The sequence below is a fragment of the Mustela erminea genome, chromosome 9 (genome assembly GCF_009829155.1).
Source record: "Mustela erminea isolate mMusErm1 chromosome 9, mMusErm1.Pri, whole genome shotgun sequence".
NCBI classification, from domain to species: Eukaryota; Metazoa; Chordata; class Mammalia; order Carnivora; family Mustelidae; genus Mustela; species Mustela erminea.
In genome coordinates this window covers 8,056,010-8,081,339 of record NC_045622.1, presented here as the reverse complement: position 1 = coordinate 8,081,339, position 25,330 = coordinate 8,056,010, and the positions used below count along the sequence as shown (strand labels likewise).

The following is a 25,330-nucleotide window of genomic DNA, read 5'->3' as shown; positions in this document are numbered from 1 at the left end:
AATGGGCATGGAGAATCAGATGCCTCTGTTAATGTTCAAGTATGTGGTAGAAGCAGGGACATTCTGACTGGTGTGAAATCTTATACTATGAATGAACAATGCCAAATTTTATTCATTTTGCAATGTTTGAGGCAGGTTTTGATTTATGGGCCACTTATCTGAGCTGCATAGTAATTTAACCATAAATAAGAAAAACAGTCCATGATGAATAGGAACTTCAGTTGGAAGCATCTATCTACCATGTGTCAGGTCCTTTATATGAGGTTATCTTATTATAAACTAGATATTATCATCTCAGGTTTACGAACAAGGAAACCAAAGCCAAGCATCAGAGAAGTTAAGTACTATGCTCAATATTGCCCTTCTAGTAAATTCCAGAACCAGATTTCAACCCAGAGTCTCTGACTACCAAATTTCTGCTCCTCAGTGATGTAACAAGCAAGTTACGTCACTTCCTGGGCACCTCTGATGGGCGAGGTGTGGGGCTGAGTGTTGCAAGTTCGAGACGAAATGCAACTCCAGAGATTAGATTGGGATCTACTTTGGGAGACAAGACGTCTGTGGTAGATTAACTATGGCCACCATGCTTGCAGCCTCTCCCACCCAGAAGTGGAGTCTGTCCCTCTACCTCCTGAGTCTAGGATGGTTTTGTCACTTGCTCTAATAGAATGTAACAGAAGTGATGTGGTGTGTACTTCAGAGTCTAGACCTCAAGAGGACGTGTAACATTCACCTTCTCCTGCTTAAAATCTCTTATCATCTGTTCACCCGCCTTATCATCTCTTAAGGAAGTCAGTCTCAACTTCTGGAGGATGAGTGACACTGGAAGTGAATTCCAGTGCTCCTTCTGACGGCAAGTACCAACTGCCAGACATGTGAAGGAGGCCATCTTGGACTCCCAGCATGGATGAACCTCCAGCTAAGGGCCATTTTATGACTGAGCCACGGGGAAACCATCAGCCAAACATCCAGCCAGCCCACAGAACTGTGAGAAATATAGGTAATAGTTATTGTCACCTACTAAGGTTAGGGTGGGTTCTCACGCAGCATCAAGTAACTGGTGCGGACGCACCCAGGACAAAGTCTCTCACAGTGCAGAGCTCATGAACTCCAGTGCAGGTTAGATCGCATGGTGGAGGCGCAGGCTAGATCGTATAGTGGGGGTGGGGTGCAGTGAGTTGCTGCCTGGGGGGAGGCAACTGAGCATATCATACAGGGGGAGATACTGGAGTCCATGCACCCATGCACTAGAGTGTGGCCCACGCTCTACGCACTCTGGAAGTCAGACAAGGGGGGGAAACTGAGGTATAGAGGGCTTAAAATGGACACTGAAGGATGAAGGAATGCAGGCAAGAGAAAGGAGCCTCCTAGGTGTGAGGAGGGACTGGGGGAAGGTGGCTGAACACACTATATTGTGGGAGAGATATGAGTCTGGTTTTGAAGGATGAGAGGAAATCAGGAAGCAGACAGGATATGGGCCATTGTATTTGAGGAGAAAAGCAAAGGCTGGAATGTGTGGCCAGTGTGTCATGGACATGGAAATGGCAGGAAGCATGCAGACAGAAGGCTGAAGAGAAGTGGTGGAGGCTGTAGGAGCCGGGTTATAAAGGGTTTTTATGAGCCATGCTGAGGAGCTTGGACTTTGCCCTATAGCAGGCAATGGTCTTTTAGAAACTCATTAGCCATGTGGACACAGTTGTATTGGCATTCTAGCAAACTGAATCTGGTGCTGAATATGGTGGGTCAGGAATGGATGACGGATGAGTGTAGGGGCTGTTGCAACTGAACAGAGATCCAGTGATGAGGGGGTCTGATGGGCTGTCCTTGGGGCAGAGTGTCAGGAGGTCAGCATGTAACATTTATATCAAATTTGAGGTGGCTTTGTTTTAGAGCCTGCCAAGGGCTGACACTTGCTGTGTGAGTGCTGCTAAGGGCTGGGGGCTACCTGTTCCAGATGTACCAATTCCCAGGGCTCTTTCTGTCTTTTCTTCTTTATCACCAATGTCCACGCTGATGCTTGCGTGTGAAGAGGGGACTGGCATGTCTCCCTCAGATTATACTATTTATAAAGAGAAAACCCCTACATTCTGAAATGGTTTAATAGTATATTGTATAGGTCCAATAAGCATTTGTGAGGAAGGAATATTGACACATCTATGCTTGAAAACATTTGCCTTTTGTCTGCAAAGCCCTAGATTGCCCAGGATTTATCTCACAAAGACATCGCTCATCTGGTTCTGTGCCCTTGGTTTTCATTATTACCAGCCTCTGGCAAAGTAAGTACTACACAGTTGATATAAAACAGAGACATAAAAGGGTTAAATCATTTGCTTACAGCCCTCAAATGTATAGAGCTAAAACTGAAGACCTCAAGTCTTTAGACTCTCTCTTGGGGAAAGGGAATTTACCACGAGAATGTGAATTTATGCATGTTTGTAATGTACGGGTAAATATTGAACATAGATTTTGATGTTCATTGACTTGTTGGTACAACAACATAATTTCTTTTTAATAAAATGTCATAGCAAAATTCTGGAAGATTGTACATGGAACTCAGTGTTGTGACCCTGGGAAAGTAGGACGAGAGGATGAGTAAGCATTTTACTATGCAATTTTACTATGCATTCTTTGGTAATTAAAACAGCTCCTTAATAAAAGTTAAAAAAATAGAATTTAGGGCATATCTTTATGGTAAATCTCAAAATTAAAAAAAAAAACAACAAACTATGATTCCAAGTGTCTTACATTTCTGGTGTATGAACTATTTTATGTCCTTTGGAAAGCTAACACAATTACAGAATTCCAACTTTCTGACAGTTTCTTGACATTTTACTGTTAAAACTCTCCTGCTTGGCACGAAATGACGTCCAGGCTGTCTCTGTGAGAAAGTGATTTCTGTTGCCCAAGTTACAAAGTGAAATGAATTTCTTTTACCCGGGGTGTGCCTTTGGAATGCTATTTGTATTTCTGTAAGAAATACAGAAATACATGTAAGGACAACAGGAGCCACTAGCTACTTGGGGACAAATGGTCCTGTGTACTACAGCTGGAACAGAATATGCAGAAAGTTCAGCCTGGCCACGTGGACTCGCCGTGGCTGTTTTACCGCAGAGCTCGATGTTTTTTGCAAGCTGCGGGAAAGAATTCACCACCAGGAAATATTTTAGATTTCGTGGTATTAAAAAAAAAAAAACCTACAGAACTACTAGAACAGCTGAAAAAATAAGTTGCTTGCAAAAGGTTCGCCTTTATTATTATTATTTTAAAAATTTTCTGGAATTGTGAAAGAGCAGGTGGTTGGGTGGGGAACGTGGAAAGCCCTGGAAATGTGGTTCAATTCTATAAACAAGGCAGGATAGTGGGCTAATTAAAGTCAGACAATGGGTGATTTTGAAAGGCATAGATAAAGCGTCCATTCAAATGAATGCCAAGGACATAATATGTACCTCTGTATTCAAACATGGGTATTTTGAGTTGACAAGGCATTGCCTGCTCAGAAAACAGTTTTTTTCTTTTTTAATTCTTTCTGGGCTCATAAAGGGGGTTAGCTGGCAACCTTAAAAAGGATATGCAAAGCCCTGAAATATAAGAGGGAGCAAAAGATGTGGGGGAGACACTCCCAGGGTAGACACTGATTCCCTTGAAAACATTACAAATAAGTAGGATCCTTCTGCCGGCAATTCAGAAAAAAAAGTAACATGTACTTATTAAAGAAAAATAACAGTTTTCCTAAGAGATTTAGCAATCAAACACAGAGGGACAGTTACTTCTGAAAAAATAAGAAAAACAAAACACTAGCAAAGCAGGAAGACACACACTGGGTCAATCGATGACTATCTGTTGAGTCCAGGCAACCAGGAAAATCATCATAAAGCCAAATCACATGGTAGGGTGGGTTCAGTTTATGAGAGTTGAGGCAAAAAGTGATCTTTATAGCAAATTTTAAGAAATCAGAGAAGAACATGGGTATTTCTTGTAATGGTTGTACAGGCATTTTTGCACTCGTATATCTTCAGAGCTTGGGACCACTGCCCAAATCTTATCCTTCTTCTAACTGTGGATTCAATTTCACTTACAAGTGCTTTGTTCTTCGATTTGACAGGACAGTCATGGCTACAACGGCTGGGATTTCTTCCTTGAAAAAGGAAGGTACGGCTGATTCCCTAAATTTAAAGCATGGATAATCATTTTATAGTCTTCTTCTTTTAGTCTCTTCATTATTAAGTTACCACCATTAGAATACCAAACAGAAGTAGCACAACCTATACATTGTCCAAGTTTCAGCAGGTTTTGGGGGGGTAATATCTTGATTAAAATCAGTAAAGACTGCTTTTGATATCCACATTAACATCAGAATTAGCACCCAACATTAAAAATTGGCTTAGTGTCTAGGAAATAAGACCATTGGTGGTCTACCTTGTTTCATCTTTTCCCAACATTTCATGAGAAGTTAAGAGCATAAGGAAATTACTCTTCCTTTCTTTAGCGGCTGTTATATGTATCAGGAATATACATATGAGTCTGATAGTATGTGAAGTTATGAGAGAATGCTGGACACCATGGAGACTAGGAGAGCATATAAGAGGTGAATCACCAGAGATAGCAGGTCACCTGACCTGATAAACTCTGCATTCCCTGGGCTCAGGGTTCTGTCTCTTCCAGCCCTCGAAAGGGAGCCGATATGCTCTCTGCCTTCTTAAGGGCGAAGTGACGTTCTATATCCATTCCCATGGAGTGAGCCATGGGATACCAGCTTCTCAGGTAGTTAGGTAATATTAAAAAATGAAAACATACTTTATCAAAAGACACAGGAGAGGAAGCTACAGGCAAGAGGAAAAGGGCAGTGAGCAGTAGGCTGGGTGAGGTAGGTCCTTGAGATCTCTAGGAGAGCAGCAGAGAAGAGTCTGCAAGGTCAGTGTGGTGTGGTATGACTCTGGTTCAGGAAGTGTTTTCCTCTTTTGATAGAGAGGCCAGGTGCCATGGTGAGACCAAGAGATCAGAGGTCCAGGAGTGGTGCGGAATGACAGAGAGGAACGACAGTCTGGAAGCAAGTTCTAGGACAGAGCTAGAGATAGGTTCTAGAAGGACATCAAGAACTTTTTGTGTCTAGTTCTTCTAAGGATGTCTGGGCATCACAGACACAGAGGGTAATGGTTCTAACGGAGACTGGGTGTGGCATCCTGTAAACAACCTACAAGAACCACTGCAGGGACAGGAGGGCTGAGGTCAAAGGTCATGACCCACCATCATGCCTGGAACCTGAAGGGTCACAAGAGCACTGAGTGGAGGGCCTGAGACAAAGTGGTTATTCCAGTGCTAGTCCTTCCTTGGACCAGAGATGTAAATTAAGAAGACAAAACAAAGGCAATCCAGCAAACCTGGGTCAAATCTACACTCCACTGCTTTCTACCTGATATTTATTTTCCTCATCTGAAAAATAGCTATTTTTCAGATAGCACAATGGATTCTCTCAAGTCCTCTTAACAACCCTCTCAAGTCCGTTGTGCTTCCTGTTGACAAATGGCGTATGTTGTAAAGTATATAAATGAAAACTCTTAAGTCCCTCTATCAGAGCCTAACGATAAATGATAACTATCATTAGTAAGAATTCTTATCTATCCCAGAGAGAACTGAGGTGACAGGAGGAGACCCAGGCTTCGAAGTCATCTCTGTGGTGCCACCCATACCATCTTCGACTAGACATTAAGTTAGTGTCAGAACATTTGTGCTCTCCATAATCGGCCTCATGCTTTCTGTGATTTCTCTGCTCCTCGTTTCCCTTGAAAACTCAATCTGCAAAGTTCTATTTGAACTAGCGGAAAGGTGACTCATCTTTCTCAGAACAGAGAGGGCTTCAGCTTGGCCTTGGAAGTTGGGGATAGGGTTGGCAGTGGGTGGAACATGTTCTGAGGTCAGGAAAAGCTATCAAGGCAAACTGAGCCCTGAGATGGGAAGAACCTAACTCTCTGCTTCTATTCACAAGGGCTCTGAGGCCCAGTGAGAAAAAAGGAGCTGCCCATGATCACTTCGAGCCAGAAGGAAGGGTTAAAACAGACTGAGAAAGGAGCCTTTACTTTTGGTGCAGAAGAGATGTCTTGCATGTGTTTTTCAAAGCTTCAGAGGAATCAGAGCACCTTGAGCTGCTATAATATACAGTTGCCAATTGCCTTACTTCTTTTAAATGCTTCACGAGAAATCCAAATGCAAATTGCAGATACGGACATCACCGTGTTTGCACTCGGTGGTGACTGACGTGTGCCTGTTGATTGGCTGCAAAACAGCAGCTGGGTATGTAACAAACAGACCTGTAGCCAGCAGTGTTGATAGAGAGGCAGACAGTTACGGAGGGAGCTAGGCAATACACATCTGCCTTACAGAGTTTCGCCATCTCTCAACAAAAGATCAAACACTTTCAATTACTCTAGGCCATAAATGCACTATATGGCACCCATTTACCTTCTGTTCCTCCAAATTCTTCCATCAATAGTTACTGTTGTCATGCTTCTTTCTGTGTTTACAATGTTTTCCTTCCAGAAATAATTAGGAAATATTATTAACCAAGACAACCCAGCTGACAATATGGCTCTATTTTATGTGTTCTTGGCATGGAGATTTCAGCAGCTAATTTAAGTGTAATGATTTAGGAAAATAGAGAAGAGGAAAGTCGTTATGACTTGGAAAGCAAACAATCGAGGTTGATGTAAAAGAATCATGACAACGGAAACAGCTAACTTTCGGTCTGTACGTGTATATAATATTTATAATTTAAGACTGATATAATCCAAACATATTTCCCACTTGGGCTGTCTCGTCTTAACATGTTCTTCAGTTCAGGCCTTCCCAAACAACCTAGAAAACTTCATGTATTTTCCTTCATGTTTATGTAGAATATTAATCTCAAATAACTTTCCTGTCTATTCCTTATTGTTCCTCACTATAGCATTTTGATGAATGGGCAATAGTTATTAGCATGCCCATAAACCAATCAAAGAAACTGAACAACAGACGCTGATCCCAGGCTCATCGGTATGTCCTCCACAGTGCCCTGTAAACCCCTGTGCTGCTAATAATTTTTACTCCAGACTGATCTCTATTTCCTACTTTGTAAGTTAAAATTTCTACCCTCATGCCAGCTGTTGTGTACTCAATGATTTTAAACGAATCTTTATGATAGCTTAAGAAAAACTTGATTAGAAAGCTCAAGAGCCTGCAAATCATTCACTCAATTTCAAAGAAAAATGAAAAAATTGTGACTATTAGCCTTATTGCTTCCTCTTGTTATCCCTTTTTGTTTTTTACTATAGATAACCGAGAGTTCACTGAATTTTGTGATGTTATTAGACTTTTTCAATGATTTGCTTTTATGAAGCCCAACTGAAATCATGTAATTGAAAAAAAGCATGTAACAAAAATCTACATCAAAAGTCTAATTAGGTATATACACATATATATTTTTGGTACTAAATGGGTGAATGGCTCATATTTTAAATATTCTGATTGAAGATCGAGTAGTATGGTAAAGAATAACACAGAAAAAACTAAGAAAGGAAGAGAAAAACCACGACTTAAAACCAGATGTCCCCAGTAATAGTGTGAAACCACAGGCTCATGGCGAGGATGTACAGAAGTGGTTTTAAGTCCAGTCTTTGGTGAAAATCTCTTTGGTGAAAGGGATTTCTCTCCTTTTGATTCCTACTGCAAAGATGTGAAAAATATTTCATGGTATCAAAAACAGATGTTCTGGAAGGAAAGTGTGGTAAAGATGCATTAGCACAGCCTGTGTAAGCTTGTCGAAGTGTTGTCACAGAGAGTAGAGCACCAACTTGGGCATCAGTAGATACTTCCTCTAGAAGACGTATCTGGAGAGACTTACTTTCCATCATATATGTGTGTTGACTTCCTAGGTCTCCTGTGAGACATTGCCACAATCCGGGTGGCTTAAAGAAACTGAAATATCTATCTGTATGGTTCTGGGAGCCGGGAGCCCAAGTCACCGTGTTGGCAGGGCTGTGCTCCCTGTGGGACTCAAGGGCAGTGTCTACCCTTTGCATCCTCCGGCTTTCTGTGGTTGCCCGCATTCCTGGGCTTGTGTCTGTGTGACTCCAACCTCTGCCTCCTGACTTCCCTGCCCCTTGCTGTTTTGTGTGTCTTCTCCTCTGTGCCATTTATGTCTCTCTCTCAAAGCCTCTCTCATGAGGGGCAGGTGCTAGCATTCAACGTAAGGCAAGGTAGTATCTCCTTGGATAAACTAGGGTAGGTCCCTCCTCTGAAGTTCCTTAGCTGAATCATCGACTTTGCCATAGAAAGGAACATGTACAGGTTCCAGGATTTGGGCCCTTGGCCTAGAATGCTCTGTATGACAGAGCTGTATGTCTGGGTCTCCAGTCTCCTCAAGCTGGCCTCTCATTTGTTATTACCAGAGCTGTCAGTAGCAAAGTTTAAATGCCTAAGGATTGCTTCCCATCTGAACTTGTTTAAGACATTCAACTCACTGTTGCCTGGACACTGGCATGAAAAAGAGAAGGGAGGTTCAGTATTATCCATGTGATTAGAACCCCGAGTGCCCCCCAGCAACCTGATTCTCCATGATTTCTGCTCACCAGGTTGCACTTGCACAAGGATGTAAACAGGTCTTCCTAGGAATATGGTGTCCTTCTTGAGATATATAGATCTTCTAGAATAATGGTTAACTGGTGGACGGTAAAATCAATTTATAATGGAGACACCGTAAGCCCAAATAACCATATTTTGGGAAAATATGCATTTAATTACCTGAATTTAACAGGGCATTGGAGCAAGGCTGAGAGTAAGACATGAGTGTTGAGATCTCAGGTAATATATATGAACCTGTAGACAAAGTTAAGTTCATGTTGCCCATGCACTTGGTTCCCGAGAATGAGTACCATAGTTAGGGTGGGTTTGTACCTTTCTTATTCTGCAAGTTCTTTCCACATGATATATTTTCCTGTGTTTTAATTTCCTTGTTTGCATGGGCTACGGTCTGAATGTTCATGTCTTTCCAAAATCCATGTTGAAATCCAAACCCGGAGCATGATGATATTAGGAGCTGGAGACTCTGGGAGCTGAGTAGGTCATGAGGGGGAACCATCATGAATGGTATTAGCGCTCTTATGAAAGAGCCCTGAGAGAGCTCCTTAGGCCCTTCCTCTAAGTGGGGGTGTAATCAGAAGTCAGCAGTCTGCAACCCAGAAGAGGGTCCTCATCAGAATCTGGCCATGCTGGCCCCCAGAACTTGGACTTCCAGCTTCCAGATCTGTGAGAGATAAATGCTCGCTTCTTAGAAGCCACCCCATCTGTGGTATTTTGTTATAGCGCCCAAAGGGACTAAGGTAGCATGAATCACAGATTGTTCTACACAGTCCGCATCAATCTGTCCCCTTTTTTTTTTTTAAAGATTTTATTTATTTATTTGACAGAGAGAAATCACAAGTAGATGGAGAGGCAGGCAGAGAGAGAGAGAGGGAAGCAGGCTCTCTGCTGAGCAGAGAGCCCGATGCGGGACTCCATCCCAGGACTCTGAGATCATGACCTGAGCCGAAGGCAGCGGCCTAACCCACTGAGCCACCCAGGCGCCCCCAATCTGTCCCTTTTAAAGGAATATTGAATTGGGAGCCAGAAGACCTGCCACCTGCTAACTATGCAAACTGAGAACCATCACTTCCTGCCTCTTCTTCTTCTCAATGTTTCCATCTGTAAAATGGGAAACCGTGTAAATATCAGTTTCACAGGACTAGTGTGTCCATTCAATGTGACAACACAGGGAAGTGCACTTTAAACTGTCTTTATGCAAATAGTACCGTACTCCCCATATCACATGGCTGTGCTGCCTGGTCCTTTGTCTTTAGTCTAGAGTTTGTTATGCGGTCTTGCATTTTTTGAACACAGATTTTGGTCTCCTTTTCACTGTAACATTGTCAGTGTCACTGGGCCCACAACAGTAGCTCAACAAACTGTGATCTGGGTAGAGATAAGAACGTTGGCTGTGTGAGGCTTAAACCTCTGTTCTTCGCTCTCTGGTCAAGTTCTCAAACTCAGATGTGCAAAGGAATCACCCAAGAAGCAGGTTAAAAATGATCATTCTCTGGCTCCCATTCAAAATCTCTACATTAATAAGACATGGGACAGAGACCTAGAATCTGCAATTAAAAAAAAAATTAAACAATATGGCCTATTATGAATTATGTTTATATTGTTACATCTCTGAAAGAGTGAAATGTCAAAAAAAATAATGAAAACATATTATGTGATAGTCACAGATCTTAAGCAAAAGATGTTAGGTAATTTTTCATAGAAGAATATAGTTATGGCTCCCATTTAGAAATACTATGCTTTCTTGTCTTTTTCTGTAATTCTGTTTGGCCTTGTGCCTTGTCACTGAATGATGTATTGACAATGATGCCAAGGGGTGAGTGAGAGCTCACTCACACTGGGCAGATACCACATCTGTTCCTTGACTATGACTTCGATCTGTGATTCTTGCCTTCCCCATTGACACCATGACTGGAAAGTCCTTAGATCTCACAATTTTGGCTGTAGCTGTGGCCAATCCACGTTACTTTCACAGAGCTGTGGTTCCTTTGGAATAGCCTCTGAATTCCCTCTCTCAGGTGCCTGGGTGGCTCAGGTGGTTAAGCATCACGACCTCAGGGTCCTGGGATCAATCCCTGCAATGGGCTCCCTGCTCAGCAGGGAGTCTCCTTCTCCCTCTGCCTCTGCCCTTTCCCCCTCTGCTCATGCTCTCTCTCTCAAATAAATAAATAAAATCTAAAAAAAATAAGTTTGAATCCCCTCCTTTCTCTCCCTCAAGAGACCAAATTGGTATGGATATTTGAAACGCACATCCCCATGACTTCTGAGCGGACAGAAGAAACACTGCACTAGAAACAGACAAGGAACAAATTACTCCAATTTTATTTTTATCAACTAAGCTCCATTTGTTGAACTAGAAGAGAGGAGGTGCTTTAAAATAAAGGAAGACAGCGGCGCCTGGGTGGCTCAGTGGGTTAAATCCTCTGCCCTCGGCTCAGGTCATGATCCCAGGGTCCTGGGATCGGACCCCGCATCGGGCTCTCTGTTCAGCAGGGAGCCTGCTTCCCTTCCTCTCTCTGCCTGCCTCTCTTCTTACCTGTGATCTCTGTCTGTCAAATAAATAAATAAAAACTTAAAAAAAAATAAAGAAAGACAGAAGATGTGCAATAAAAGTTCTTGGGTGGGAGGAAATAGAATCTGGAGTTGGTTCACTTGAAATGCATCCCGGCAGTTTGATTGTGGAGCGGTGTTGAACCCTGAGCCCACATTCTGAGCAGAGCCGCCTGCCCCCAAGAACCATTGCCTTCTATGCCAGCCCCTGTTCTCGATGCTGTACATGCTTACCATGTTTGCTCTTGTGTCCTGCACCCAGCAACACGAGACGACACATGACGTTCATGTGGCTACATGTTATCAACAGACTAAGCAATCACAAACCCATCTTGGTAGCCAACCACTACTCCCACTCTAGATTCAATTTTGGAGATCTGGGTGCAACTCCTGAAACATCTGAAGCAGGGCGGAGCTATTTAGGAAGACATGGAGGGCAGGCAGAGGCTTCAGATGGAAGACGTCTGCAACTAGAATGTTTTAATCCGATTTTGCATGCTACAGAGAGGCTTTTTCTAAGCTGTCTCTACCAGATCTAGAATAACATGTCGATGACACTTAACATCAGACTGGAGAAGGGAGACCCGGTGTCTAGAGAAGGGAGAGGGGAATAACTAACCTTGAAAGAGGACTTCGGCTTGCAAAGACTTCAGAATGAATTAAATCGAGACTTACATTGAATCTTGAGTTACTTGTCTGCCTGGATCGTTTTTCTGCCAGTAGATCTTTGACTGTGTGCTTCACTCGTACGCCTTGATACACACGTTTGCTGTAGTCTCCTGGGACTTAAGCAAATGGAACCAATGATCAAAGGTGGATGAAATGATAGGTTAACCTCCCCAGGGGATGTATTCAAGGACTCATCATTGTGGTGTGGTTTGCTCATAAGAATGACAGACTTCTTGAATCTGAAGTGGCTTCAGTAGAAGTCACTTAGTCACTTTCTTTGATAGAAACTTGGCCAAGCTCTACTTACCTGGAACACCCCCACCCCCTTCCACCTTCTACACAACAACTCTTCAGATGTCTCTGTTTTTGTATCCTGATTTGTCAAGATTTATTCCAGGAAGGCTTACAGTTTATGCTTCAGTTGCAAGATGAGGAATCGGATGCACCTTGAAATAATGCTTCTTACTACCTGATGCAAAAGTTTGATTTGCATGATTCAGTTTGCAGAGTGACAGCATCCCTGCCATATCATATTCCTACCTGATGCGGGTGAGCTGGTCAACCAGACTGATGAGGGTGTGCTGGTCAACCAGACTGCGTTAAGATTATGTTCCTAAGAGGAAAGCCATCTGTTTCTGTTTACTGCACCAAATTAAGCAGTTTTTATTATTGAAAATACAGTCTTTCTTTTTCTTTTTAAAAGATTTTATTTATTTATTTGACAGAGATCACAAGTAGGCAGAAAGGCAGGCAGAGAGAGGGGGAAGGAGGTCCCCTGCTGAGCAGAGAGCCCGATATGTGGCTCGATCCCAGGACTCTGGGATCATGACCTGAGCTGAAGGCAGAGGCTTTAACCCACTGAGCCACCCAGGCGCCTGAAAATACAGTCTTTCAACACGGAGAGTTGCTGCTTTGAAACTAGCCTAAGGATAAGGGAAGAGACATTCATGACTTAACAAATATTTATTGAGTACTTATCAAACATACTAGTATGCTCGTTAATTTACCTGTATTATTTCATTTGATCCATTTTATGAATGAAGAGACTGAGGTCTGGGGCTGAATTATTTGCCACTGTCTCATAGCTGCTAATAAGCAATGGAGTTGGGATCCAGACTTAGGTTGGATTGTAGCTCTAATAACTGGGAACATTTGCTATTTTGACCGTGATGAAATTAACAGAGAGATAACAGACTATAGAGAAGAAATTTTCCCCAAGATTCTGAAATTGGCAATACTGCTCTTAGGGATGGTGCATTCCTTGTCACGGAGGACAGTCAAGCAACAACAGGAGAACCTTCTGTTTGGACAACTGCAGAAGCATTCAAGCACTGAATTGCAGCTGAACGGCAGGAACTAGAAGATACTTTCTAACTCTGAGATCATGGTTCCATAGTAGGTTGGATGGTTTCAGTTCATTTTAATTGAGCTGTTGCACCCACTAGCGATTTCAGCTGGTACAGAATTCAGCATCAGTACGCATGGTGAAAGGTAGTCACACATATACGCGTGGGCATGTTACCAAAAAAAATTCTTAAATCTGGTTAAATTTGTGGATAGTCTAGGATATATTTGACTTCGGAGTCAAACTTCACTACAAAGAGAATAAAAGTCAGGAAGAAAGGAAAGAAACACAGCCCAAACCTGAGGCCGAGGAACCCATAGGAGGGAGGAGGCTGCTGGCTCAGTGGCCAGTGCCTCCATGACCATGTGTTCCTCTGCACACGGATAGGAGAGGACCACAGCCTCTTAGCCCCAGCTTTTTTGTCCATAAAATCTCTCTGCAGCCATGTGAAAATATCCTGAACTACCAAGATGGCCATGTGAAAATATCCTGAACTACCAAGTTTTATACAAGATGCCTGGATAAAATGAAAGAGGGGAAAAAAATGGAGGTTCCAAGGCAACGTATTATTTAGCTCAAATAAAGCCACATAGAAACCTGATTTCACAAAAATAAAGTTATTTGAATAGTCCCTTGGGTCTAAGTTCAACAGGACCTAATTTTGGTCTAAATATCTTTTATTTTTTTAAATTTTTTTTAAAAGATTTTATTTATTTATTCGACAGAGAGAGAGATCACAAGTAGGCAGAGAGAGAGAGGAGGAAGCAGGCTCCCTGCTGAGCAGAGAGCCTGATGTGGGACCCGATCCCAGGACCCTGAGATCATGACCTGAGCCGAAGGCAGCGGCTTAACCCACTGAGCCACCCAGGTGCCCGGTCTAAATATCTTTTAATGAAAGAATGAAATATCTTTTAATGAAAGGCCAATTCTTTCAAATTGGCCTCCAGTTTAAAGCTTGAGGACTTTATGTTTGTTCTGAAGGAATCTAGGTGCTGCCTCTAGAATGTATGGGATACTTTCCTTTTTGGAGAAGCCTAAGGCCACATTTACCCATCGGTGATTTATCGAAGTATTTTCTGTGTGTCAGGCATGGCGTCCGAACTGGGGATATGAAAGAATTTGCTATCTAGTGGGAGGAGAGAGAAACTTAGGAGATAATTTCAATGCAAGGGTGCTCAGGGCAACAAACAGAATTATGCGTAGGACATTCTGGAAAACATAGACGTGTCAATTCCCTGTGAGGGTGGGGAGGGACTGGGGAGGCTGATGGTAAAGTGGGCAAGAACATTCTAGGCATCGAGGACCTCAGGGGCAAAGTCCAGAAGGCAGAAATCAAGCAAGATGTGTGATGGAGGAAGTGAGGCTGAAAGAGGAAACAAATAGGCTCAGTCGTGGAGTTTCTGGTGGGCAAAGGAGTTTGGACTTCATCCTGTGGGTAATGAGTCACTGGAAGCTTTTAAGTCTCTAGTGTGGTTCGATTTGCATTTTAGATAGACTTTTCTGGCAGCTGTGTAGGGGGTGGATTTACGAATCACAAAGCCACAGGGAGATCAGTCAGGAGGGTTCTAGAAGAATTCATGCAAGAGATAATAGGTTCATTTTTGTTGTCTTTTTTTTTTTTTTTTTTTTTTTTAAGAGAGGGACGGATGGGAGATGAGGGAGAGAGAGAATCTTAAGCAAACTCCACGCTGAGCACAGAGCTCAATATGGGGCTCAGTCTCATGACCCTGGGATCATGACCTGAGCTGAATCAAGAGTCTGATGCTTAACCGACTGAGCCACTGAACCCTCCCCACTGCAGGAGATAATGGGTTCTGAGTAGTGGGAGACAGGAGGGCAAGGAGCAGACATTTGAAAGTTATTTCTGTGTGGGAGAGAAAGAAAAGGGAAGATTCAAGGGTGATTCTCGAATTTTCCCCCATGGAATTGGTCTGGGTATGTAAGCTTTGGAGCCAACATGATGTGCTGGTAGTGAAACCAGGAAAGAGGATAGAATTACCTGGGCGAGTAAAGGTTGGTCACATGATGGCACACATAGGAACAATACCAGGTGTCTCGTACACTGGGAGAAGCAGGCCAGGCTGTTCCCAAGGCCCGAGCGGATCGACATCTTGGGAACTCCTCTAACGCCAACTCCCAACACACTGGTTGGGGAAGCTCTGGGGTAAAGATGGAAGTTACAGATGAAAGCCTGGGCAACATCCTCATTTGAAGCATTGTCAGAGGAGGAAGAGAGAAATGAAGAAGATAATGTAGAAGAAGCAGTTGGAGAAGCACCAGGAAAACCCAGCGGAATAAGGCTTCCACAGAATTCAGGGGAAGAGATTTCAAGAAAGAAGGGAAAAGCATGAAAGGCAGGAGCGAGTGGTCCAGGAAGATAAGGACAGCAGGACTTCCACTGCTTTCAGTTCAGTGGTTGATGTCAACTTTAGCAAGAGAAACTTTGGAAGTGTAGCTAGAAGCCAGGTCAAGGGTCAAGACAGGGATAGAGATTTCTTCTTGATGCTTGAATGAGAAAGGGAAGCAGGTATTGGATGATAATTGGAGAGAGCTACAGGGTCAGAGAGGTTTGCTTATATTTTTATGTCTCTCAATTTATGGATGGCAGGGACTTGAGGATATTTGAACAGGTCAGAGGAAGGAATTAAAGATTTAGGAAAGGGGAGAGTTTGATGGAAGGAAGCTGAAGATAAAGCAAGAAATTGGCGGCAAGGGCATAGGTTGGCTCTCAATCCCTGAGATGAGGATAAAGACCAGAGATCTGTGGTGGCCAGGGGGCCTGATCCATGGCTGAGACAGCTCCCGTGTGCCTGGAAGCAACCTAGATAGGAGAGTGACTCAAGCACTAATAGGGAACTCCTCTAACGCCAACTCCCAACACACTTACTGACAGGTGGCAAAGCCAGAGAGACAGGTCAAAGAGAGAAGGCACCCCAGGTATCCTCATAGCATGATCCCTGGACCAGTAGCACCAGCACTGCTAGGAACTTGCTAGATGGGCAGAGTCTCACACCCTACTCCAGATGTACTCAATCAGAATCGTCAGGGCTGGGGCTCAGCAAACCATAGTTTAATAAGCCCTCCAGGTGATTCTAGTGTTTTCTGAAGTTTGAGAACCACAGGTACACATAACAGGGAGGACTTCATAGGGTTCCTGTTCAGGTGGGGGCCAACTCTAACGTGGGTATTCCTGGTGGAGTGAAAAGTGGGAACGGCTGGTGATTGGCGGTGGGCATGGGTACAGGTCTGAGAGAGAGAAAGGTGGAGGAGCTGAAGAGGTCCAGCCCGGATCCCTTGTCTGTCTCCAGACAGGCTTGGCTTCACTTTTCCCCCGAAGGGCTTTTGAGTTGAAGATTTCAATCTGATTCATCCATTCATACTTTGTGTGCATGCCAAGAAGCCTAGGAGAAATATACCTATTTTAAATAAGTTTAACAAATAACCACATGGTAACTGATAGAGGGATAAAGTTTATGAGACGGCAAATAACCAGATCAAAACTTCTGAAGTTTTGTCATCAACAATCAGTCTTATGTACCAGTTGGCACCAACTTGGTACAAAGTATGGGCCAAATGCCACAGGGGATGCAAAATAAGATGAGAACATATAGCAGATGTCCTCAAAGAGATCCTATTTTCAGGAGAGAAATGAGATGTTCACATGTGAAAGGGGAGGGAGGGAAGAGCACACTTTGGGTGGTCGGTGTCCGCTTTGTGGGAACGGATGGGATTCAGGTTGGACGCAGGAGGATGTAGATGTGTTAGGAGCAGGGACAAAGGTCTTGCAGACATTGGGCATGGCATGAACAAATGCAGAGGTGGGAAGGAACAAGGCACATGCGGAAAGGGAAGGAACAAGTATAAATGGAGTTGATGGGCTTAAATGCCATCTACCACGTACATGAATGTCAAATCGATATCCTATAGCCCAGACTTTAGACTTAGATATTCATCTTCACTCCGATGTCTAGGAGACATGGAAAACTCCTCATGTCCAAACCCGAACTCTATTCTCCTCTCCACGTTTTCTTTATCTGGAAACCTCCCTGCTCCCAGTTGGTGGCATCTCTACCCTTCTAGGTGCTCGGTCACAAAGCTATAAGCATCATCCTGGGTTTTCTCTTTCTGTCCCGCTTCGCAAACTATTCTTTAGGAATTCGTGATGGGGCTACCAACAAAATAGATCCAGAAGCTGCTGACTCTCCTTCCCATCCACTGCTAGTTTCGGGTCTCAATCCCAGGTCATCTGTCATGTAGATTACTGCAGCAGTCTTCAGCCCCCTTCAGTCTAGACCCGGTCTCTGGTCAGCCCAGCAGCCAGACAGGAAATCACAACTGTGTCACTTTTCCTCTCAGGACAATACAATGACTCCCTATTTCGCTCAGGGTCAAAGTCAAACTCCCTAGAATGATCCGTGATCCTGCCAAGCTCACCTCCCCTTGCTCACGGTACTCCCACTAGTCTCTGAAACGCACCAAGCACACCGCTTCTGCCTTTGGACATTTGCACTGGCCGTCTGCTCCATCTGGATTGTTCTGCCCCCAGTTATACACAGGGCTACGTGCCCTTGCCCCCTTCCTGTCTTGGCTCAAATGTCAAACATATTTAAAGTTGCATCTTTCCCATAAAACATTCCTAATTCCCCTCACCCCATTTTACCTTTTCTTTCTGCATAGCACTTGTCACTTCATAATGACCTATATAATTTCCTCATTAAGTTTCATTGCTTGCTGTCTGTCTGCTCCTTGCTAGAATGTAAGCTCTGTGAGGATGGGAATATTTGCTTGTTTTCACTCACTGAGACATCTCAAGTGCCAATGCCTAGAATGGGACCTGGTGTATAGTAGGCTCTCGTAATTATTTGTTGAAAGCATCCTTTTGTGTATGTGGGGTTGAGATTAATGCACATGCTGAAGATTAAAAACCAGAGGGTGAAAGTTATGATTTTTTAACTAAACATTTTGAAGAGGAGAGTACTGTGTCTTTGTCATTTTGGGGGAAGGCTTAAAATACCGTTTCAGAAGATTAATCTGGGGCTGGAGTCCTAGGAAGGGTTGGGGATGAGGAAGTGGGGCGGACGGGAAAAGTAAAACAGAGGCTAACCAGAAACAGTGGAAATGACCAGGAAAGCACAGATTTAAGAGAACTTTCAAAAGAAAACACACATACACGTACACATACATACACACACGCATACACACAATAAAAATGACCTTCAGGATTAAGAAAAAAAGTCAAGACAGGGAAGAGAGTCAGTTTTCATGCGGAAATAGGAGTTCAGTTTCGAACGTGTTGGCTTTGAGATTGTGGGGGGTGTTATCAGACTCAAATACCCTACAGACAAGATAGGGGCTCTGGGGGCACCTGGGTGGCTCAGTGGGTTAAAGCCTCTGCCTTTGGCTCAGGTCATGATCCCGGGGTCCGGGGATCGAGCCCCGCATCGGGCTCTCTGCTCAGCAGGGAGCCTGCTTCCTTTCCTCTCTCTCTGCCTGCCTGTGATTTCTGTCTGTCAAAATAAATAAAAAATCTTAAAAAAAAAAAAAGATAGGGGCTCTGACCAGCACTTCTAAGAAACTCCTTTTAAACTACTGTAAATAGAATTATAAAAATAAAGTTCTCTAAGGAAGACTTTGTGGCAATAGAAAGTTAGACATCCAAGCAGGGAGCCTTGGAAGCCGCTACAGTTCTGATGTCCAGGGGAAGGTGGACTGGGAAGGTGGGAACGGGGACAAGAGGTCGGAAATGGAGGTATGGGGGCACCTGGGTGGCTCAGTGGGTTAAGCCTCTGCCTCTGACTGATGTCATGGTCTCGGGGTCTTGGGATCAAGCCCCGCATCGGGCTCTCTGCTCAGCAGGGAGTCTGCTTCCCCCCCCCCCCCTTTCTCTCTGCCTACTTGTAATCTCCATCTGTCAAATAAATAAATAAAATCTTAAAAAAAAAAGAAAGAAATGGAGGTATGTAATGTATCAGAGCATTAGCATCACGGAAGTGCAGAAAGACAGCATAGAGAAAGGAATTATTGATGTTGTCAAGAATCCAGCCCCTTGTACATGCTTGATAAATACTTGTGGAGTAAATAAAATGACTTACAGGAAAATGAAGGCACAGAAAGACTATAGGGTTTGGAAAGGTGGAGATACTCAGAATGTGGGGCACAGCATTTTCATAAGAGGGATGGATGAAATCCTTTCTCTAGGGCTTCACGAGGGTGTGGGCGGTAAGGAGATGGGGACACAGGGACGTCGGTGTCCTGCTCTGAAGCAGAGCTACAAAGCTACAAAAAAAGCAAGTCCTTACATTTGACACAGCACGAAAAATGAATCCCAAGCACGTTTTAATTAAGCAATGGAACCTGGTACAATTTCTTTAAACTATCACCCAGAGTATTCTTTATGCTTTGAGAAATCTGAAAGTTCTTTAACCTGTCCTGTCCTCACTTTATAGAGAGGAGTTAAAAAATCTACTAGTATTCCTTTCCCCAAACATTTCTTTCCCTCTGCGCATTGTGTCTATTTGAAGAACCCACACCTGCATAAACCAGGAGCTGCTTAAGAGTTTTTATTCAAATACTCTAGATACAAACTTGCATTCTGATCAGTTGTTGAGAAAACAAAGACCTGTGTTTCCGGAGAGAAAGCACAAGCAAATTTATTAAGAAGAATTAACTTATCCTTTAGAATTTGGGAAAAAATTTTGTACTGCCGTATTGTGACTATGTACACTCAGAGAACTGTCTCATTCACATCCTCTCCTTTCCACTGTTTATTTTGATAAAGAATTTAGCCCATAGTATGCTTAAGAGTGCTGCTGCTCTATTGCTTTTGAAAATTAAATATTTTCTCCATCACAGCAAACCCATATCTTCTGAAATAGAATATTCTTTAAAATATTTTATTTATTTATTTGACAGACAGAGATCACAAGTAGGCAGAGAGGCAGGCAGAGAGAGAGAGGAGGAAGCAGGCTCCCCAATGAGCAGAGAGCCCGGCGCGGGGCTTGATCCCAGGACCCTGAGATCATAACCTGAGCCGAAGGCAGAGGCTTTTAACCCACTGAGCCACCCAGGCGCCCCTGAAATAGAATATTTAAAATGTGGGCGATTCATCAACTGTTTCTAGTTATTAAATTCAAATACACTTCCTTGCATTTCCTAAGAGGGTGCTTGCTATCTACGGTAAGGGAAAGGAGAGAGCTTGAAACAAAAAGAGAATAGAACCGAAAACTCTCCCACAACTTTAGGAAAGAGCAATTCATGTTTTGAGTTGCATCATTTGACAATGGAAAAAGTAAGATAATAGGTGATGTCTCTCTGAATTGTAGTCCCTCATGGTATGGATTCACACATTCCCACTCAAGACGGATTAGAATAAAATCCTGAATGACGGGTTATTGATGGACAGTGTTCATGTTTGTTCCATGTCTTGGCCTGTCAGGGAAGGGCCAAGAATGAGGTCCCAGATGGTCAGGTGTCAATATGGTGTGTTGGCTTACCCTCCCTCTCGCCCAAGGGCCCCTCTCTGCCCTGCTGACCAGCTCTGCCTGCCTTGCTGGGGATGAGAAGGGAGGCAGGTGCCCCCATAGGAATACAAAGTGCTCGATCTGCACCTGCTAGAGGCTTGGTGTTTGTGGTTCCACTTCTGACCTGTGGGGTAGATGTCCTACTAGTTTCAGTATGGGAGACCTCCAGGAGAATACCAGGAAAGGCAAGTTCCACGATTAATAATAAAATGTGCAAATATTAATTACTAAGCAGAAAATAATATATACTATTTATGAAAGTTTCCACTGGAAAGATTAAACTTTTTAAAGTGAGGTCAAGTTAGTTAAGTGTGTTAGGATTCTGTGGGGGTTTCGTTGGCTCACTGCAGGCACCCACAACGCACCCCCCACCCCCGCCAGGGCTACCCTCCCCCCACCTGAAGTCTCACACCTGGATCCAAAACTTAGCACTTCTGTCATTTACCCACTCCAGGCTGCAGGGCTCTTATGTGATAGCTCTATCGTCTTATTTTTCGAGATCAGACTTTGAAGAGCTGGGGCATTTTAAAAAATACTAATTTTTCTTTCAAGTTCCTTTACAAGGCATTTTTGAAATATTCGGTCATTATTTATTCACACTGAAAATTCTCATTTTCTTTATCTCAAATTTGTTCCTGAAGGGGTGGGTTTTACTCTATGTTCATGCTAAAACCTGTATCCTCAAAGTGAACAAATTGGAAAAGATCTATAGACATGAAATTCTATGAATTTTGTGAAATGACAGCCGAAGCTCTTCCTTATCCCAAGCACGTGGGAAATCCTTCATTCTTAAACTAAGAACCTAAAACAAGATGCATGAATAAAAGGTATTTCAGGTTCTACATTTATATATATTCTTCTCCTGCACTTCCCTTATAATTGAGAGCTTTCCAGAAGTTCCATTTCACACATTTCACCATCATGGAAAGGAATGCTGCAATACCCAAGTTTCTGTTTTATAAAAACAACATTCTGTAGAATTGAACCCAACAATTAGTAATTCAAAGCGACTAGAATTATGAAAATGTTACCAAGAGTCCTAAATTGTCAGTCTCTGGTCTGTGTTTTTATAGTTCTGCATGTTCTAGCCAGATTTTAGGGGTATTTGTTCTTGTTCTTTGCTTCACGTTATGACTGTGTGATGTCAAAAATAAACACAAGGACTATGAAATTTTTTTAAACATTGTAATAATTGACATTGACTCACCACTTTCCATTCTGGATGGTTCTGGTGAATTTCCTTCTTAGCGGCGATGTCGTATGTGAATGTCGTGTTCTCCTTGATAAGGGATCCTGGTCTCTGGTCAGGTAATCCTGATCCTGATGGGAAAGGCTTCTGTACATGGTTGTGATGCTTCTGCAATGACTTGCTTTAGATTTGATTACATGCAAATCCTCTGGTGTCTGTTTCTCTACAATTTGCATCCCCGATGTAGATTATATATAAGGTACTTTTTTCCTCTCCAAGAAGATTTTTATTTAGTAACAATGAGTTTCCATTAGGAACAGACTCTCTTAAAAGTTTATTATGGAAACAAGGAATCCATTATTTGTTTTGTGAATAGCAGTGGCATTTTCTATTTCTTTAATTTAGAGCGAGGTTTAAAAAAAAATAGTGCATATGAGAAAGCTCTTACATCCTGGTAGGAAATATAAGTTCTATGCCTGTAATTCGCAGATTGTGGGTATATAATTTTTAAAAGCTATGTATCTCTCAGATATAGAAAGAATTCTAGGAAGAAAAAAATCAAAATGAATACAAAATGAATACATTGTAATACAGTTGGATAACCTTCTTGTTATCTATAAAACATAAACATCTGATCTAAACGAGAGGCTCCTAAACCTGGAAGTACCTCAGAATTAGCAGTGGATGTGGTAAAAATACCTATGCCCGGCCCCAGCCAATTCTAATTCAGAAGTTTCTGAGATACTGGGACACCTGGCTGGCTTAGTCAGCTGAGCATCTGACTCTTGGTTTGGCTCAGGTCATGATCTCAGGGTCATGGGATTGAGCCCCACGTAAGGCTCCCTGCCCAGCATGAGATTCTCCCTCTCATAAGATGAAATCAGAAAGGGAGACAAACGATAAGAAAGTCTTAACTATAAGAAAGAAACTGAAGATCGATGGAGGGGAGGTAGGTGGGGAAATGGGGTCACTGGGTGATGGGCGTTAAGGAGGCCACTTGATGGAATGAGCTCTGGGTGTTACATGCGACCGATGAATCACCAGGTTCTACCTCAGAAACTAATAATCCATGATATGTTAATTAAATTGATTTCAAATAAAAAAAAAGATTCTCCCTTTCCCTCTCACTCTGCTCCTCCCCCTCTAAAAATAAAATAAAAAAACCCTTATTAATCTTTTTAAAAAACAGTCTTTTTGAGGAATATTCAGTGTCATGAACTCCTTTAGAGTAAAAAAACAAAAAACAAAAAACAAAAAACAAAACAAAAAAACCCAAAGCACAACCAAAGACAAAAACCAAAAACCCCAAACAAGGAAACTTTAGGTACTTTCTGACACTTCCCTTATTCATCTTCAAGGACCTAGAATTGCTGCTTAACCTAACTTTGGTTCTGTCTCCCAGTCCTGAACAGTTAGTCCAGTCTGGGTTGGTCTGGGACTGGGAATTTCAGGGCTTGAAATCGCTATTGCCTGTGGTTCTCCGCCCTGGCTCTGCCTCACAGGCTCTTACCCCATTTCGGATCACTAGGATCTGGAGGTCCCCAGTGGTCCAGGGCACTCAGGAGGTCTGTGAAGTGTAAACCAATTTCAGAAACTAATAACTTTTTTGCCTTTTACTCTCTCATTCTCTCATGAATGTACGGAAGAGTTTTCTAGGGGCGAGGTGACTTGGGATATATGAATGGAGGAACAGATGCGAGAGTCTAGCTGTTTTCTGTGAAGCCAGACTTTCAGGAGGGATTTGTCAAATCATAAGATAATGCCACTCTTCTCAATAAATTTGTTTGTTTGTTTAGGAAGCATAGTTATTTTTAATTAAAATGGTTTTTTTTTACATCAACATGTAATGGTTCATTGTTACTTTAAATGAATAGTAAATATCTTTTCTTAATGCTTAAATTTCCAATATAAGATATATATATATGTATATATATATGTATATATGTATATGTGTATATACATATATACATATATATATATGGATATGGATATAAATCATACTTTAAAAAAGCAGGGTCTTCAATTATTTGTAAGAGAGTAAAGAAGTTCCGAGACCACAAGGTTTGAGACCACATCCTTTGGAAGAGCACCTGTAGTATAAATGAGTTTCTAGAGTGTTCTAATACAGAGATATGAACTTTGTATCTGTGCTTCTCTTATGGACAGAATACGCCTCTCGGGGTCTCTATTTCTAAAACAAAACCAAAAGGACAAAATCTGTTTCAATTCCCCAGTGTCTAGCACCTGTTTCCTTTACTCCTTTAAGTGAATGAGACGAGGAAGAGCCATTGCCACATGATCCTACAGCCCCGCGATTTGCGCTCTTTTCCAGGCAGGGGTCACCCCAACTCATTCTTTCTTACTCCTCTAACTGAATAGCTCCATAGTAACATCGTAAAATAAAGTAAGCACTCTTAAGGGAACTCTACTATTTCTGCAATGAATTCCCCAAGCATGTTGATTCTTGTCAACATTGCACTGGAAGCTTTTAAACCTTTCGAGAAGGATGGAACCATTTTCAAACACTGCTACAACACGCATTGCTGATAGAGCCCAACTTTCTCAGCACAGCATTTGAGGCTTCCTAGGAGCCAGGTCCGGCCTACATTTTGTTGTATCTATCACGTCTGCATTCCTCACAGTCTCTACTCCAGTGCTCCATGGAGATCTTGGGCCACCTGCCTCAAAATCACCTGCAACGCTTAGAAAATCTAGTCTCTCCTAGATTTGCTGAGTTGGAATATTTGACGATCAGGCCGGGCCATCCTTCATGTTAAGCGAGCTCCCTGCCCCCATGCGATTCTTCATAAATACTGAAGGTTGGGGACCCCTGCTCTCACTATAATGGTCGGTGTTCAAATAAGTCATCGGCATTTCCATTTGTCTACCTTTGCTCATGGTATATTCTCTCAAATCCAAGCACCCTTCCCTCACTTTGTGTGATTGAAATTCTACAAGTTTTTCAAGATTCAACACCAAGGCTACCTTTGCCAAGACAGATTTAACGGCTCATTTCATGGTGCTTCTCGCTTGAATCTCTCTAATGGCACTGATTTCATGCTGCTTTCCATGCCAGTCAGTGGTTTGCATATTCCTCCTTCATCCCCGACCAGGCTGTCTTTCTCTTCTTCTCCATATCCCCACGGCACTCAGCTGTGTAGACGGTGACTGGTTGCAAGGGTAGGTTGCCGCTATGGTAGGTCTCGGCCATGCAGAACCTGGTTGTAAAATCCATCAGAAACAACAGTTTCTGGGGACAAGCAGCAAGACAAAAAACATAAAGTGTATCAGAGGGGGTCCCCTTATTTTGCACGGTAAAGAAATGTCACTACGAGTACACTTCTCTTTTTCCATGAGCTGAACACACCGCTGGAGTTTGTAAACATCTCCCTGTAGGGGGTCCCATACTCATAACTCAACAACATAATGATTTTCTAGAGCAAAGTT

The 25,330-nt window shown here is 42.8% G+C and overlaps 1 protein-coding gene across 1 annotated transcript in view; it reads right to left on the bottom strand.

Moving 5' to 3' along the window:
• The window catches only part of C9H11orf53 (chromosome 9 C11orf53 homolog), a 245,624-nt gene that overhangs the window by 11,789 nt on the left and 208,505 nt on the right, over positions 1 to 25,330 (bottom strand). The window contains 3 exon segments of the mRNA XM_032356730.1: positions 11,836 to 11,945; positions 21,902 to 22,014; positions 24,869 to 25,133. Coding sequence (XP_032212621.1) covers positions 11,836 to 11,945; positions 21,902 to 21,911 — 120 coding nt within the window. The 5' untranslated portion in view covers positions 21,912 to 22,014; positions 24,869 to 25,133.